Source organism: Fusarium poae, chromosome 1, assembly GCF_019609905.1.
Source record: "Fusarium poae strain DAOMC 252244 chromosome 1, whole genome shotgun sequence".
Taxonomy (NCBI): domain Eukaryota; kingdom Fungi; phylum Ascomycota; class Sordariomycetes; order Hypocreales; family Nectriaceae; genus Fusarium; species Fusarium poae.
The window spans coordinates 9946259-9958572 of NC_058399.1; the positions used below are offsets into that span (position 1 = coordinate 9946259).

Consider the following 12314-nt stretch of genomic DNA (forward strand, 5'->3'; position numbering starts at 1 on the left):
GCAGCTACTGCATACAATAGGCGGCTGCCCGTGACCACCATTCGCATTTCCTCCTCCTGTTTCAGCTCGCTCGCTCTATCGTAAAAACTCAAAACACCAATCTTCACTTCGCATCATTATCAACATTCACCCACCGAGTCTTGATTAGGATCCCAACAGTGCTGAGCACCTACGGGAGCATAACTATTCATCATGGCGTACAATGGCCGTGATCAGGAGTATGGAGGCCATGCTCTCCAGGACCTTCCTGCTGGCAGTAGCGTAAGTACCTATTCACACATGCTTTGCTTTGTTCGCTGCACCAACCCCAATGACAAAAACTAATTCCTCCTTCAGCAGTACCATCTTCCCCCTCAAGAGAACGACGAGGAGCAGGGCCGTGGCCTCTTGAACTCGGGCTACGAACAAGATCGACTCGGCGCCCGTACTCCCCCCGACCGCCCTGTCTCTGCTTACAGTCTTACTGAGTCCTATGCCCCTGGTGCTTCGTCCACCATGCCCGGCCAGGGACCTGCTGGATATGGCGATTCTGGTGGTAGTTTTGGTCAGTTTGGCAACCTGGATGCCGCCGCTCCTTTCCCTCGCCCCGACTCTGCCTTTGATCCCGAGGACAGTTGGGTTGAGCGTCAGCAACAGCCCCAGATGGGCAGCGGCGGTGGCCTTGGCCGTTCAAAGACCCGAAAGATCAAGCTGGTTCAAGGTTCAGTTCTGAGCATTGATTACCCCGTTCCCAGTGCCATCAAGAACGCTGTTCAGCCTCAATACCGCGATGCCGAGAGTGGCACTGAGGAGTTCCATAAGATGCGATACACCGCTGCCACATGTGATCCCAACGACTTCACCCTCAAGAACGGTTACGATTTGCGACCTCGCATGTACAACCGACACACTGAGTTGCTCATTGCCATTACATACTATAACGAAGACAAAGTTCTGCTTGCCCGAACCCTGCATCACACTATGCAGAACATCCGCGATATCGTCAACCTGAAGAAGTCGACTTTCTGGAACAAGGGTGGCCCTGCTTGGCAGAAGATCGTTGTCTGCTTGGTTTTTGACGGTATTGACAAGGCCGACAAGAACACCCTTGATGTTCTTGCCACTGTAGGTGTTTACCAGGATGGTGTTATCAAGAAGGATGTCGACGGTAAGGAGACCGTTGCCCATATCTTTGAATATACCACCCAGCTTTCCGTCACCCCCAACCAGCAGCTCATCCGACCTACAAACGAGGGTTCCCAGAACCTGCCACCAGTTCAGATGATGTTCTGTTTGAAGCAGAAGAACACCAAGAAGATCAACTCTCATCGATGGCTCTTTAACGCCTTTGGTCGTATCCTGAACCCTGAGGTGTGTATTCTGCTTGATGCGGGTACCAAGCCTAGTCCCCGATCTCTCCTCGCTCTTTGGGAGGGTTTCTACAATGACAAGGATCTTGGTGGTGCTTGTGGTGAGATCCATGCTATGCTGGGTAAAGGCGGCAAGAAGCTGTTCAACCCCCTCGTTGCTGTCCAGAACTTCGAGTACAAGATCTCCAACATTCTCGACAAGCCTCTTGAGTCATCCTTCGGTTACGTTAGTGTGTTGCCTGGTGCTTTCTCTGCTTATCGATTCCGTGCCATCATGGGCCGTCCTCTGGAGCAATATTTCCATGGTGATCATACCTTGTCTAAGATGCTTGGTAAGAAGGGTATCGACGGTATGAACATTTTCAAGAAGAACATGTTCTTGGCCGAGGATCGTATTCTGTGTTTCGAGCTGGTCGCCAAGGCTGGCCAGAAGTGGCATTTGTCTTATATCAAGGCTGCCAAGGGTGAAACCGATGTTCCCGAAGGTGCTGCTGAATTCATCAGTCAGCGTCGTCGTTGGCTCAACGGTTCATTCGCTGCCACTCTGTACTCGCTGATGCACTTCGGTCGAATGTACAAGTCGGGCCATAACATCGTCCGCATGTTCTTCCTTCACATTCAGCTCATCTACACGACTTTAAACACCATGTTCGCTTGGTTCTCTCTTGGCTCTTACTGGCTTACAACTTCCGTCATCATGGACCTTGTGGGTACTCCTAATGCTACCTCTGGAGTTCACGCTTGGCCATTCGGTGACACTGGTACTCCTGTTGTCAACGCTCTGCTTCAATACCTCTACCTGGCCTTTGTTATGCTTCAGTTCATTCTGGCTCTAGGTAACAGACCCAAGGGTTCCAAGTTTACTTACATTGCTTCGTTCATGGTCTTTGCTCTTATTCAGGGTTACATCCTGGTTCTGTCCGCGTACCTGGTTGTTCGCGCGTTTGACACACCTATTGGAGACCAGATCTCGTTTGCTTCGACCGACGCTTTCTTGGACAGTTTCTTCGGTGGTTCAAGCGCTGGTGGTGTTATTCTGGTCGCTCTTATCACCATTTACGGACTGAACTTTATTGCTTCTTTCATGTACCTCGACCCTTGGCACATGTTCCACTCCTTCCCTTACTACCTGGTTCTCATGTCAACTTACATCAACATTCTCATGGTTTACGCATTCAACAACTGGCACGATGTTTCTTGGGGTACCAAGGGTTCAGACAAGGCCGAAGCTCTTCCCTCTGCCCACGTTACCAAGAGCGAGAAGAACGAGGTTGTTGTTGAGGAAGTCGAGAAGGAGCAGGAGGATATTGACAGTCAGTTCGAGCAAACTGTCCGCCGTGCTCTCGCTCCTTTCAAGGAGGAGGAGGAGGTCGAGCAGGCCGATGTCGAGGATGGATACAAGTCTTTCCGAACCGGTCTCGTCGTCTGCTGGTTGTTTGGAAACATTCTTCTCATTGTTTGCATTACCAGCACCAACTTTGACAACCTTGGATGGGGTGTAAGTCTTCTATTCTTATCAAGTTATTCACTGAGTACTAACAACGTTACAGGAACCTGCCACAGATCGAAAGGCGCATTACTTCCAGTTCCTCCTGTACGCTACTGCCGTGCTCTCGCTTGTTCGTTTTGCCGGTTTCTTGTGGTTCCTCGGCAGGACTGGTATTATGTGCTGTTTCTCAAGAAATTAAGCGGCGTCCGTATCTGCGCATGTTGCATTCGACACTCTCTCCTTTTCTGGAGAGGCCAACTACGAAAAAGTATTGGCACTTGTCACATTAGACAAGCTGGATTTTTGTATCGGATACCTTTGTTATGTAACGTACGCTGGGTTTTGAGTATTTAAATAATGGAGGCACATCAACAAAAGAGCACATTTGGAGTGAAGGTATTCGGGGGCGGTCCTAGATACGCGCAGGTGTATTCTCTATTTAGTCTTTTTCAGATTGGCATCTGCCCCTGAGGGTTTATGACGCATTTGAATGAAATGATTTTTGTAAACATTAACAAATAAAGTTTATCCTGAAAGAAGTTTGGTGTTGTCCCATGATTCATTCAACCACCATTGAACTCACCGAGGCCTGATGCGTTATTCAATTGGTACCGCCTCCTCAGGGTATCAGAAAATTGGCCGCTGGAAGCATGAGAGACGAAATTAGTGGGCCACTTTATGCTCCTTAGACTATAGCTCTTAGACTATTTATTTTTGTAACCTAAGACATAGGAGGTCATTTTTTCTGCTACCCACTATCTAGCGCCTAAACCTCGGTGGGGTTCGGGGATCTTTAGGCACCCTGGCTGCCTTACGCTGTGTTATCTTATCAAGCATCATCACCTTTTCTACTAAGCACGCCTAGACCCTTCTTTGAACTCCGACCAACACTCTCACGACCAACCTTTTAGACTTCAGCAGCGCAGCCTTTTTCCGAGTCAACTTTTCTTTCGACTTGCTATAAATAAGAGGGTTGGCTGTCGTCTGCTCTCCTGTCCAAGATCTCCTCTTAGCAGCGCATACGACACAGTCCATCTTGGGCCCCCACGTTCATAATGTTGAAGATATGGTCGATGGTAAGCAACCAGCCAGCAGCAGTCCTGTCGCGGTTGGACGCTGACACTCGTGTATAGAAAAAGGAGCAGAAGGATGCAGAGAATGCTGAAGGTCAAGCTTCCGGCGGCAAGAAGAAGAAGGTGACAGCAGCTCAGTTGCGCGTGCAAAAGGGTATGGCTTAAATGTTTCCTGACCCCGGGACCGAGAAACAGCTGACACAAACTATTACAGACCTTTCAGAACTTTCCCTCGGTTCGACAATGAAGACAGAGTTCCCTAACCCTGACGATATCCTCAACTTTGTACTCACGATCGACCCTGATGAGGGCATGTACCGAAACGGTCGGTTCACATTCGACTTTACCATTAACCAGAACTTCCCACACGAGCCTCCCAAGGTTCGATGCCGAGAAAAGATTTACCACCCCAACATCGATCTGGAGGGCAAGGTGTGCCTGAACATTCTGCGAGAGGACTGGAAGCCTGTGTTGAACTTGAACGCAGTGATTGTTGGCCTACAAGTATGGACCCCAAGAAGCAAAAGTACCCGCACGCCACAAGTCGGCAAGGGGGGAAAGGCTAAGTATATACAGAGTATGGGGTAGCATGACTGACGGGTTACAGTTCCTTTTCCTTGAACCCAACGCATCGGACCCGCTGAATAAGGAGGCCGCTGAGGATTTACGAAACAACCGGGAGGGCTTCAAGCGCAATGTGAGGACTGCTATGGGTGGCGGAGTGGTTAAAGGCACAAATTACGACAGGGTCCTCAAATAGAGAGCGTGCTGGGGAACGAATATCAACACTATTTTGGGATGAACAACTACGAAGGCAAGGAGCCCAATCTGGAATCTTGAGATGATAGAACGACTTTAAGGAGCGTTTTGATACGGCGAACGACAAGCATCAGAGACGAACGAGCATCACGTGGCGTCCTATGGGTCTATAATCCGGAGCAGGCTTTGCTTATCATCCCCACGGCGTTCTATGTATGGCTTGATGAGGGGTGTGTCTACTGAGGAACAGATGGTGGCGGGGTAGAATCGGAGATATATATACACATGAATTCGACGGTCTCAAGCTACGGAGATTATACGGTTCTACACGTACTGGCGAGTTTGTTTGTCAAGGTCGAGGGTTGCTTCTACTCTCTATTGGTCACTGGGATGAATAGTTGCCGCGGTTCAATGCTGGGAACGGACCTGAATGGCTTATCATGACATCTCGCCAAGGGATGGAGTAGAACGTAGTTGAGCCTCAAATCTTGTGGTGACAGAAAACTTAAGGACCGATGACATGGGAGACGATATTACTCAACCGTTGTACGGGATCCCTGACAAGGTATTTGCTTGTTTATTTTTTTTGGTTATAACTTGGGGTCCTAGGCTTTCTGGCATACCCTCAATCGTCAAGATGCTAAGAGTCCGTAACCCGGAGTAAGTGGAGTTTCAAAGAGTCAAACTTGAGGCAGATCTAGACTCTGTCTGACGTGCTGTCCTGACCGGAGTACGAGATGAAGCCCCGATATGCAGTTCGATCAAGGGACAGGACCCCGACTGCGGTGCTCTGCCGTTGCCTCCCGTGGGTATGGTTGAATTCTAGAGTCTCTCATTGGATGAGGCGCCTGTATCGGCCGTGTGGTTTTGCCTGTCGGACGATGTGCGGCTTATTCGGGGACGCTAGAGGTTCTCCGGGAAGAAGAAGGGGTCCGCTTTTATGTTACCCCGTCTACTCTGTACTGTGCAGCTGGGATAGCTTGAGATAGTGCGGGCAAGAGGTCGTGCTTCTTTTTGCCACGCAATTACTTCTCATTTAGGGTTTGTGCGTACTGTGAGGAATTGTCGATGCAGACTTTTGCGAGACGAGCCAATTGAGTCAATTGAGACTCTGCTCATATTTCTGGCGGTCAAACAGAACGAAAACGGCCGCTGACGAGAGAAAAAGTCAGCTCTGTGTGGTTGAACAGATATTATGTCACTGCTAATTGGCCGAAACCAACCTCTCATCACTAAATTAATGTGAAATCGTTCATTTCTCCAAGTTCTAGGTATCAAAGGTACCCACAACCCCCCCAGACCAAGACACCAGATCCCCGCTGTTCAGCGTACGAAGCCCCACTTGACTTCACCTACGTACAAGCCGAAATCGGTCATAGCCCTTTCCCCTCCAAAAATTACCTACAGCTTGACCAACCTATTCACTACTTAACCTTTGATCTCGCCATTGCAATTGAATTTTCTCTCCTTCTCTTCATCCTTCTTCTCAGACACTCTCCCCTCAATCCCAAACTCCTCCCTCCCTCCATATCATCACAATGGCTTCTCGCAACATCTCAAAGGCCCTCCGTGGCCCTGCCCGCCAGCTTGCTTCCGCTCCCCGTGTTCAGCAGCGAACTTTCGTCTCTGCTGCTCGCGCTGCTGTCCGTGCTGGTGCTGTTGCCCGACCTGTTGCTGCTCCCATCCAGCAGCAGGTTCGTGGTGTCAAGACCATGGACTTTGCCGGCCACAAGGAGGACGTCTATGGTAAGTTCCAACTCTAATTCCAACCTAACCCCTCAGTCTATGGGGTTTTGGATGCACCTACTGACTCGTGCACAACAGAGCGTGCCGACTGGCCCCAAGAGAAGCTCCTTGAGTACTTCAAGAACGACACTCTGGCCCTCATTGGTTACGGTTCTCAGGGTCACGGTCAGGGTCTTAACCTCCGTGACAACGGCCTTAACGTCATTGTCGGTGTCCGAAAGAACGGAAAGTCCTGGAAGGACGCCGAGCAGGATGGCTGGGTTGCCGGCAAGAACCTGTTCGATGTCGACGAGGCCATCTCCCGTGGTACCATTGTCATGAACCTTCTCTCCGATGCTGCCCAGTCTGAGACTTGGCCCGCCATCAAGCCCCAGCTCGTTGAGGGCAAGGTACGCACATCCCCTCACTCATGATCAAGACATCCCTCTAACAGATTTCCCTCACAGACCCTTTACTTCTCCCACGGTTTCTCCCCCGTCTTCAAGGACCTTACCAAGGTCGAGGTCCCCACCAACATCGATGTCATCCTCTGTGCCCCCAAGGGCTCTGGCCGAACCGTCCGATCCCTCTTCCGTGAGGGCCGTGGTATCAACTCCTCTTTCGCTGTCTACCAGGACGTCACTGGCAAGGCTCAGGAGAAGGCTATCGCTCTCGGTGTCGCCATCGGCTCCGGCTACCTCTACCAGACCACCTTTGAGAAGGAGGTCTACTCTGACCTCTACGGTGAGCGTGGCTGCCTCATGGGTGGTATCCACGGTATGTTCCTTGCTCAGTACGAGGTCCTCCGTGAGCGTGGCCACTCTCCCAGCGAGGCTTTCAACGAGACCGTCGAGGAGGCCACCCAGTCTCTCTACCCTCTCATCGGTGCCAACGGTATGGACTGGATGTACGAGGCTTGCTCCACCACCGCCCGCCGTGGTGCCATCGACTGGAGCCCCAAGTTCAAGGATGCTCTGAAGCCCGTTTTCAACTCCCTCTACGACGCCGTCAAGGATGGTTCCGAGACCAAGCGATCTCTCGAGTACAACAGCCAGCCTGACTACCGTGAGAAGTACGAGGCCGAGATGAAGGAGATCCGCGAGCTCGAGATCTGGCGCGCCGGCAAGGCTGTCCGCAGCCTCCGACCTGAGAACCAGAAGTAAACCTGTTAATAATGTTGAAATGATGAATTTGTGAGCGGGAAAGGATATGTCTGGGAAACGGCTTTTTTCTTATTATGAACCATGAACTTTTTGTACTTTTTTAAAAAAATTCCTGGGCTCTGGAGGGGGATCTGGATTGATCCAAAAGTTGATATCAGGCTGGCAGCCAAACGAATACCATTTTTATTTGAAAGTTAAATGCTGTTTCTATGAAGTATAAGTGAATTGAATAAGAGGGAAAATGCTATATTGACACTAAAGCCTTGCATCCTGACATCCTGGGCGTTGAAGATGCTTGTTTGATTAAATGTCCAATTGATTCTTTACTATTCCATTGAGTCTTTTGGTGTCTGTCTTGTCGCGCCTTTAACATGACAAGCACCACAAAATGTTCTCGGCGGCAAAGCTTGTATACCGAAATAGGAAGTCTGGACTACAATTGCCGACAGCGGGCCGGAGATCGCTGCTCATAAGAAGTCTTTATATATCACCTCATACTCTATCTTTGGTGTAAGAAAATACGCATTCATATACCTATTGTTATTACACTATCAAATCCACTGTCATCATGACTGACATCTCTACAACTCCCCCTCTGACTCGTGACTCAGTCATTGAAGCTCACAAACTCATCGGCCAATACGTTCACTATACACCAGTTCTCACCAACCGTACCATCACGGAACTTGCCTCAACCCCTCGTACGGCAGAAGAACTTGAGGGAACTCGCTACGCTGGTAGAACACCGGCTCGACCGGTGTTGAGACTGTGGTTCAAATGTGAGAATATGCAGCGCATAGGAGCTTTCAAAGCCAGAGGCGCATTTCACGCAGTTGAGAGATTAAAGCAGGAGCCTGGATGGTTGGAAGGAGGGGGCAAAGAGAAGGGCGTTGTCACGCATAGTTCTGGTAAGGAATCTCATATATTTGATGATCAAAGATATGAATTGACGATTGCAGGAAATCATGCTCAAGCGCTGGCCCTCGCTGCTCGTGAGAGTGGTATCAAGGCCCATATTGTTATGCCCGAGATATCCAACCCCAAAAAGATTGCCGGTACAAAGGGCTATGGTGCTCGCGTTATCTTCAGCGGAAGCACATCGACTGAACGTGAAGCTATGGCTGCCAAGGTCATTGCCGAAACAGGTGCTCGTCTCATCCCACCTTATGACCACCCCGATATCATGCTAGGTCAGGGAACTATGGGATTGGAATTCCAGCAGCAAGTTGCCGAGTTGATGACGACTGATGCTGTGGTTGACGGTCAAAGAAAACTGTTTCGAGCGCCTTCGACTGGGAGGGACAATGAGGCACCAGGTTCAAAGAAGGAGAAGCCAGGTCTGGATGCTATCATGACACCGCTGGGTGGTGGCGGCATGCTCTCGGGTGTAGCTCTCAGCTGCGAAGGCACTGGAATCCGCGTCTTTGGTTCAGAGCCATCCTTTGAAGGAGCCGACGATGGCAAGCGTGGATATGAGTCAGGTTCTCGAATCACAGCAGTCAAGACCCTTACCGTCGCTGATGGACTGCGCACTCCTGTGGGTGTGCATCCTTGGTCGGTGATCTACGAACGTCGTTTGGTGTCAGGTATATATAGTGTCACTGAGGATGAGATATTGTCAGCTATGAAGCTGGTATTTGAGCGATTCAAGCTCGTCGTTGAGCCCAGTGCTTGCGTTCCGCTAGCTGTGGCGCTGTATGATGAAGACTTTAGATCAATGGTTGAAAAGGAGGCTGGAGAAGAGGGATGGGATCTTGGGTTGGTTTTTAGTGGTGGTAATGTTGGTCTTGATGCTGTTGGCAAGCTATTTGCGTAGATTTAGAAAAGCAGTGATTTGTGATACATAGGGTTGAATGTATTATGATCGTAATATTTATGAGTTTATGAAATATCATATTTTGTAAAATATTGGCAATATGATAGATAGCACTTCTTCTGATACTGTGCTCTTATTGACCCAGTGCCTTATCCATAGTCTTCCTCCACTTGGTGGCATTCTTTCTTAGCAGAATGATACTGATATAACTAATAATCAGACAGCATATGCAGAGAATCGTAAATACCCACCCAGTACCAATGGCATTGATCCATGGAGCAGCAACAATGGCTCCGATACAACTGAGTGTATTGCGAACAAAGTTGTTAACTGCGACACCCGAAGAACTTCGTTTGCGTATGAGTTCTGTAAGCATGGTTGTGGCAACAGACTAGAAAGTATGTCAGTAAGAGTAGCAGAATAAAGAAAGGGGAAGTCTTACAAAAACAAGCATGGAGGAAATTCCGAACAAGAAGAGGGCAACACTTGGGACCGCGGGATGTAAACCGTATCGAAGAACCCAACCAAACATTAGCAACGCGAGCGGGTACATGGTTGTCATGACCCAAGCGTTCTCCCTCATGCGATCTTCAGGGAGATATATTAACTTCCCGTTCTCATCGTAGCGACCAGCTTTACGAGCCTCTCTGGCCATAATCTTGTCGATCCAGCGTCCACCAGATAAAGAGCCAACGATATAGCCCAACCCTCCAGGAATATACATGAGACCGATAGAAAGTTGACCAAAGTTGTACGGTTCGCGGGAGAATTTCTGCTGGATGGCAATATTGACAACGTAGAGGGATCCGAAAGCAATGGCGGCGAGGAGCACTGTGATGAGAACAGGCGGAAAGCGAAGATAGAGAAGAACTCCAAGAGGATCGATGAGGAATCTTTTTGCAGACTTGGCGAAATTCTTGGTCTTTACTTTTGCAGAATCCATGGTACGCATTCGACTAAGCTCTTGAGTGTCTGCAATTGGCAAGACAGCTTCAGGCTTGCGTTGCAACGTCTCTGGTAAAAAGAATAGAATCATGAGGAGCACGACAAGCCCGTAGATGGCAAGAAACCACATGGTTGCCTGCCACCCGATCTCCTGTGTTAGCGCACCACCAATGACAGGGGCTATCATGGGTCCCAGGAGAGGACCAAGGTAGAAGATGCTCATGGCTTTTCCACGCTCATGGACCTCGAACAGGTCGGCTATGGAACCTGCACCTGTGGAGTGGGCGCTTGCAGAGGCACCACCGGCACACATACGGAAGATGATGAGCATGGTGATGTTCTTGCTAATGGCTGAGAGTATGGAAAAGATGACGAATAGACTAAAAGAGATGAGATAGATAGACCTACGGCCAAATTCCTCAGAGAAGGAGGACCACCAGAGTGGAAATATGGCCATGGAGATCATGTAAAGGGCGACTGAAAGATTGGTGATTGTCTCGGTAGTGTTGAACTCGTCAACCAGGACAGGAAGAGCAGCTTGTTTATCGTTAGCCTCTTGTGTATTTGGAGATGGGACCAAGACTTACGATATACAACAGTAGATCCTAGAGGCGCGGCAGCAGTAGCCAACGCAACAATGGCTGTCAGACACCATTTTGTCGAGTTTTTGTAATCAGGAGGATACTCAATCTCTGGAACCAAAGTGAATCTTGCAAGTAGATCACGTCTTTGTGATCTAGGAACAACAGAGCGAGCCTTTGATCGTGCAGACGAAGCTCTAGATTGGGCACGCTTAACGGATGGTCGAGTATCTATATGACCCAAGGGTTCGCCTAGCATGACAGGTTCGATGGTGTCTTGTTGACTATGATGCTCTGATTTACTAGAGGTCGATCCAGAGGTAGGAGGGCGTTGAGATTCCTCGTCTCTTCCGAGGCTGATCTTTTCATCATTATCAACCTCTTCCTCCCGCCTTTTCTCTTGCTCGGGTTCAGACTTCATGATTTTGGATGAGTAAAGTATCGGACGGCTCCGAAGATGTAGAGACACTTCGGAGGCCGTTTTTTTCTTTCTTTTTTTTGGCGTGGAAGGGAAAACGATTACAAGTTTAAGAATTTCTTTATATTTAAAAGAGAAAAAGAAAACAAAGAGATACCCGATTTGTAATTGGTGTTTTTCTCACCCTTGACAGAATGGAGGCCAAGAGTCAGTCCCCTTGAACGAGGCCAGACCGGGGTTGTTATACTCGGAAGAATGAACCCGCTGCAGGACAAACTGTAGCATTTCGGTCCTAAAAGTGCCTTTGGAAGATGCCGACTTTTGCGAGAAAAGATGGGACTAAACTAGACTCAGATTCCCCCGCCCTGAAGATGACCAATAACTAGTAATTCTTCTCGGTTGTAGGAGGGTGCCGAAGACGATAAGTATGGGGTTCATTACGGGACTTAGCACGGAGATAGCGCCATAGTCTTGACATGACTGTTTTAGGACTGATCTGCTAATGAAAGTCGACTACCAAGATTCTCGACTGTTGTCTTGATATATGAATGACAGACTGCTGAGAGACAAGTATGTGTATTCGTTGATGCGAGGGTTGAAGTGTTTCTTGACTTGTGTAATGGAGTTCCGATAACACTACCTAACCATTGTCTTTTCCTCAATTGATTCTCACCAGTTAACCAGCCAGGAGAGCTTTTATCAATCAATTCGCAAAGCAAGGATTCTGACTTGAGCAAGTACTTGATATAGTTACTCATGTAATCCGATCCATGGTACATAATAGTATTCACTTTAAATTGGCCAATTGCACAACTACAAACTCGACAATTACGGTATATGACTGTTCTACTAACTTGGAGCTTATTGGGTCTGATTTCATGAGCGTGTCCTCAGGGTATCAGAAAAATTGGCCGCCGGAAGCATAAGATACGAAATTAGTGGGCCACTTTATGCTCCTTAGACTATAGCTCTTAGACTATTTATTTTTGTAACCTA

General features: G+C 48.8%; 5 protein-coding genes across 5 annotated transcripts; 4 read left to right on the plus strand and 1 right to left on the minus strand.

Moving 5' to 3' along the window:
* Positions 1-192: 192 nt before the first annotated feature.
* Positions 193-3037, plus strand: CHS1_1 (Chitin synthase, class 1; the record flags this gene model as incomplete). Its single annotated transcript, XM_044847771.1, has 3 exons — positions 193-261; positions 337-2847; positions 2900-3037. The coding sequence occupies 3 exons, from the start codon at positions 193-195 to the stop codon at positions 3035-3037; spliced, it is 2718 nt and encodes a 905-aa protein (XP_044713687.1).
* An 856-nt stretch (positions 3038-3893) lies between these two features.
* On the plus strand, positions 3894-4671 carry UBC12 (NEDD8-conjugating protein ubc12; the record flags this gene model as incomplete). Its single annotated transcript, XM_044847772.1, has 4 exons — positions 3894-3914; positions 3972-4065; positions 4126-4415; positions 4519-4671. 4 exons carry the CDS (start codon positions 3894-3896, stop codon positions 4669-4671), a joined length of 558 nt encoding a protein of 185 aa, XP_044713688.1.
* A 1537-nt stretch (positions 4672-6208) lies between these two features.
* ILV2_2 (Acetolactate synthase, mitochondrial) lies at positions 6209-7558 on the plus strand (the record flags this gene model as incomplete). Its single annotated transcript, XM_044847773.1, has 3 exons — positions 6209-6416; positions 6495-6805; positions 6863-7558. The coding sequence occupies 3 exons, from the start codon at positions 6209-6211 to the stop codon at positions 7556-7558; spliced, it is 1215 nt and encodes a 404-aa protein (XP_044713689.1).
* A 568-nt stretch (positions 7559-8126) lies between these two features.
* Positions 8127-9374, plus strand: FPOAC1_003203 (uncharacterized protein; the record flags this gene model as incomplete). Its single annotated transcript, XM_044847774.1, has 2 exons — positions 8127-8466; positions 8518-9374. 2 exons carry the CDS (start codon positions 8127-8129, stop codon positions 9372-9374), a joined length of 1197 nt encoding a protein of 398 aa, XP_044713690.1.
* Positions 9375-9507: 133 nt separating this feature from the next.
* Positions 9508-11321, minus strand: FPOAC1_003204 (uncharacterized protein; the record flags this gene model as incomplete). Its single annotated transcript, XM_044847775.1, has 4 exons — positions 9508-9583; positions 9626-9765; positions 9817-10856; positions 10907-11321. 4 exons carry the CDS (start codon positions 11319-11321, stop codon positions 9508-9510), a joined length of 1671 nt encoding a protein of 556 aa, XP_044713691.1.
* Between the last annotated feature and the right edge of the window lie 993 nt (positions 11322-12314).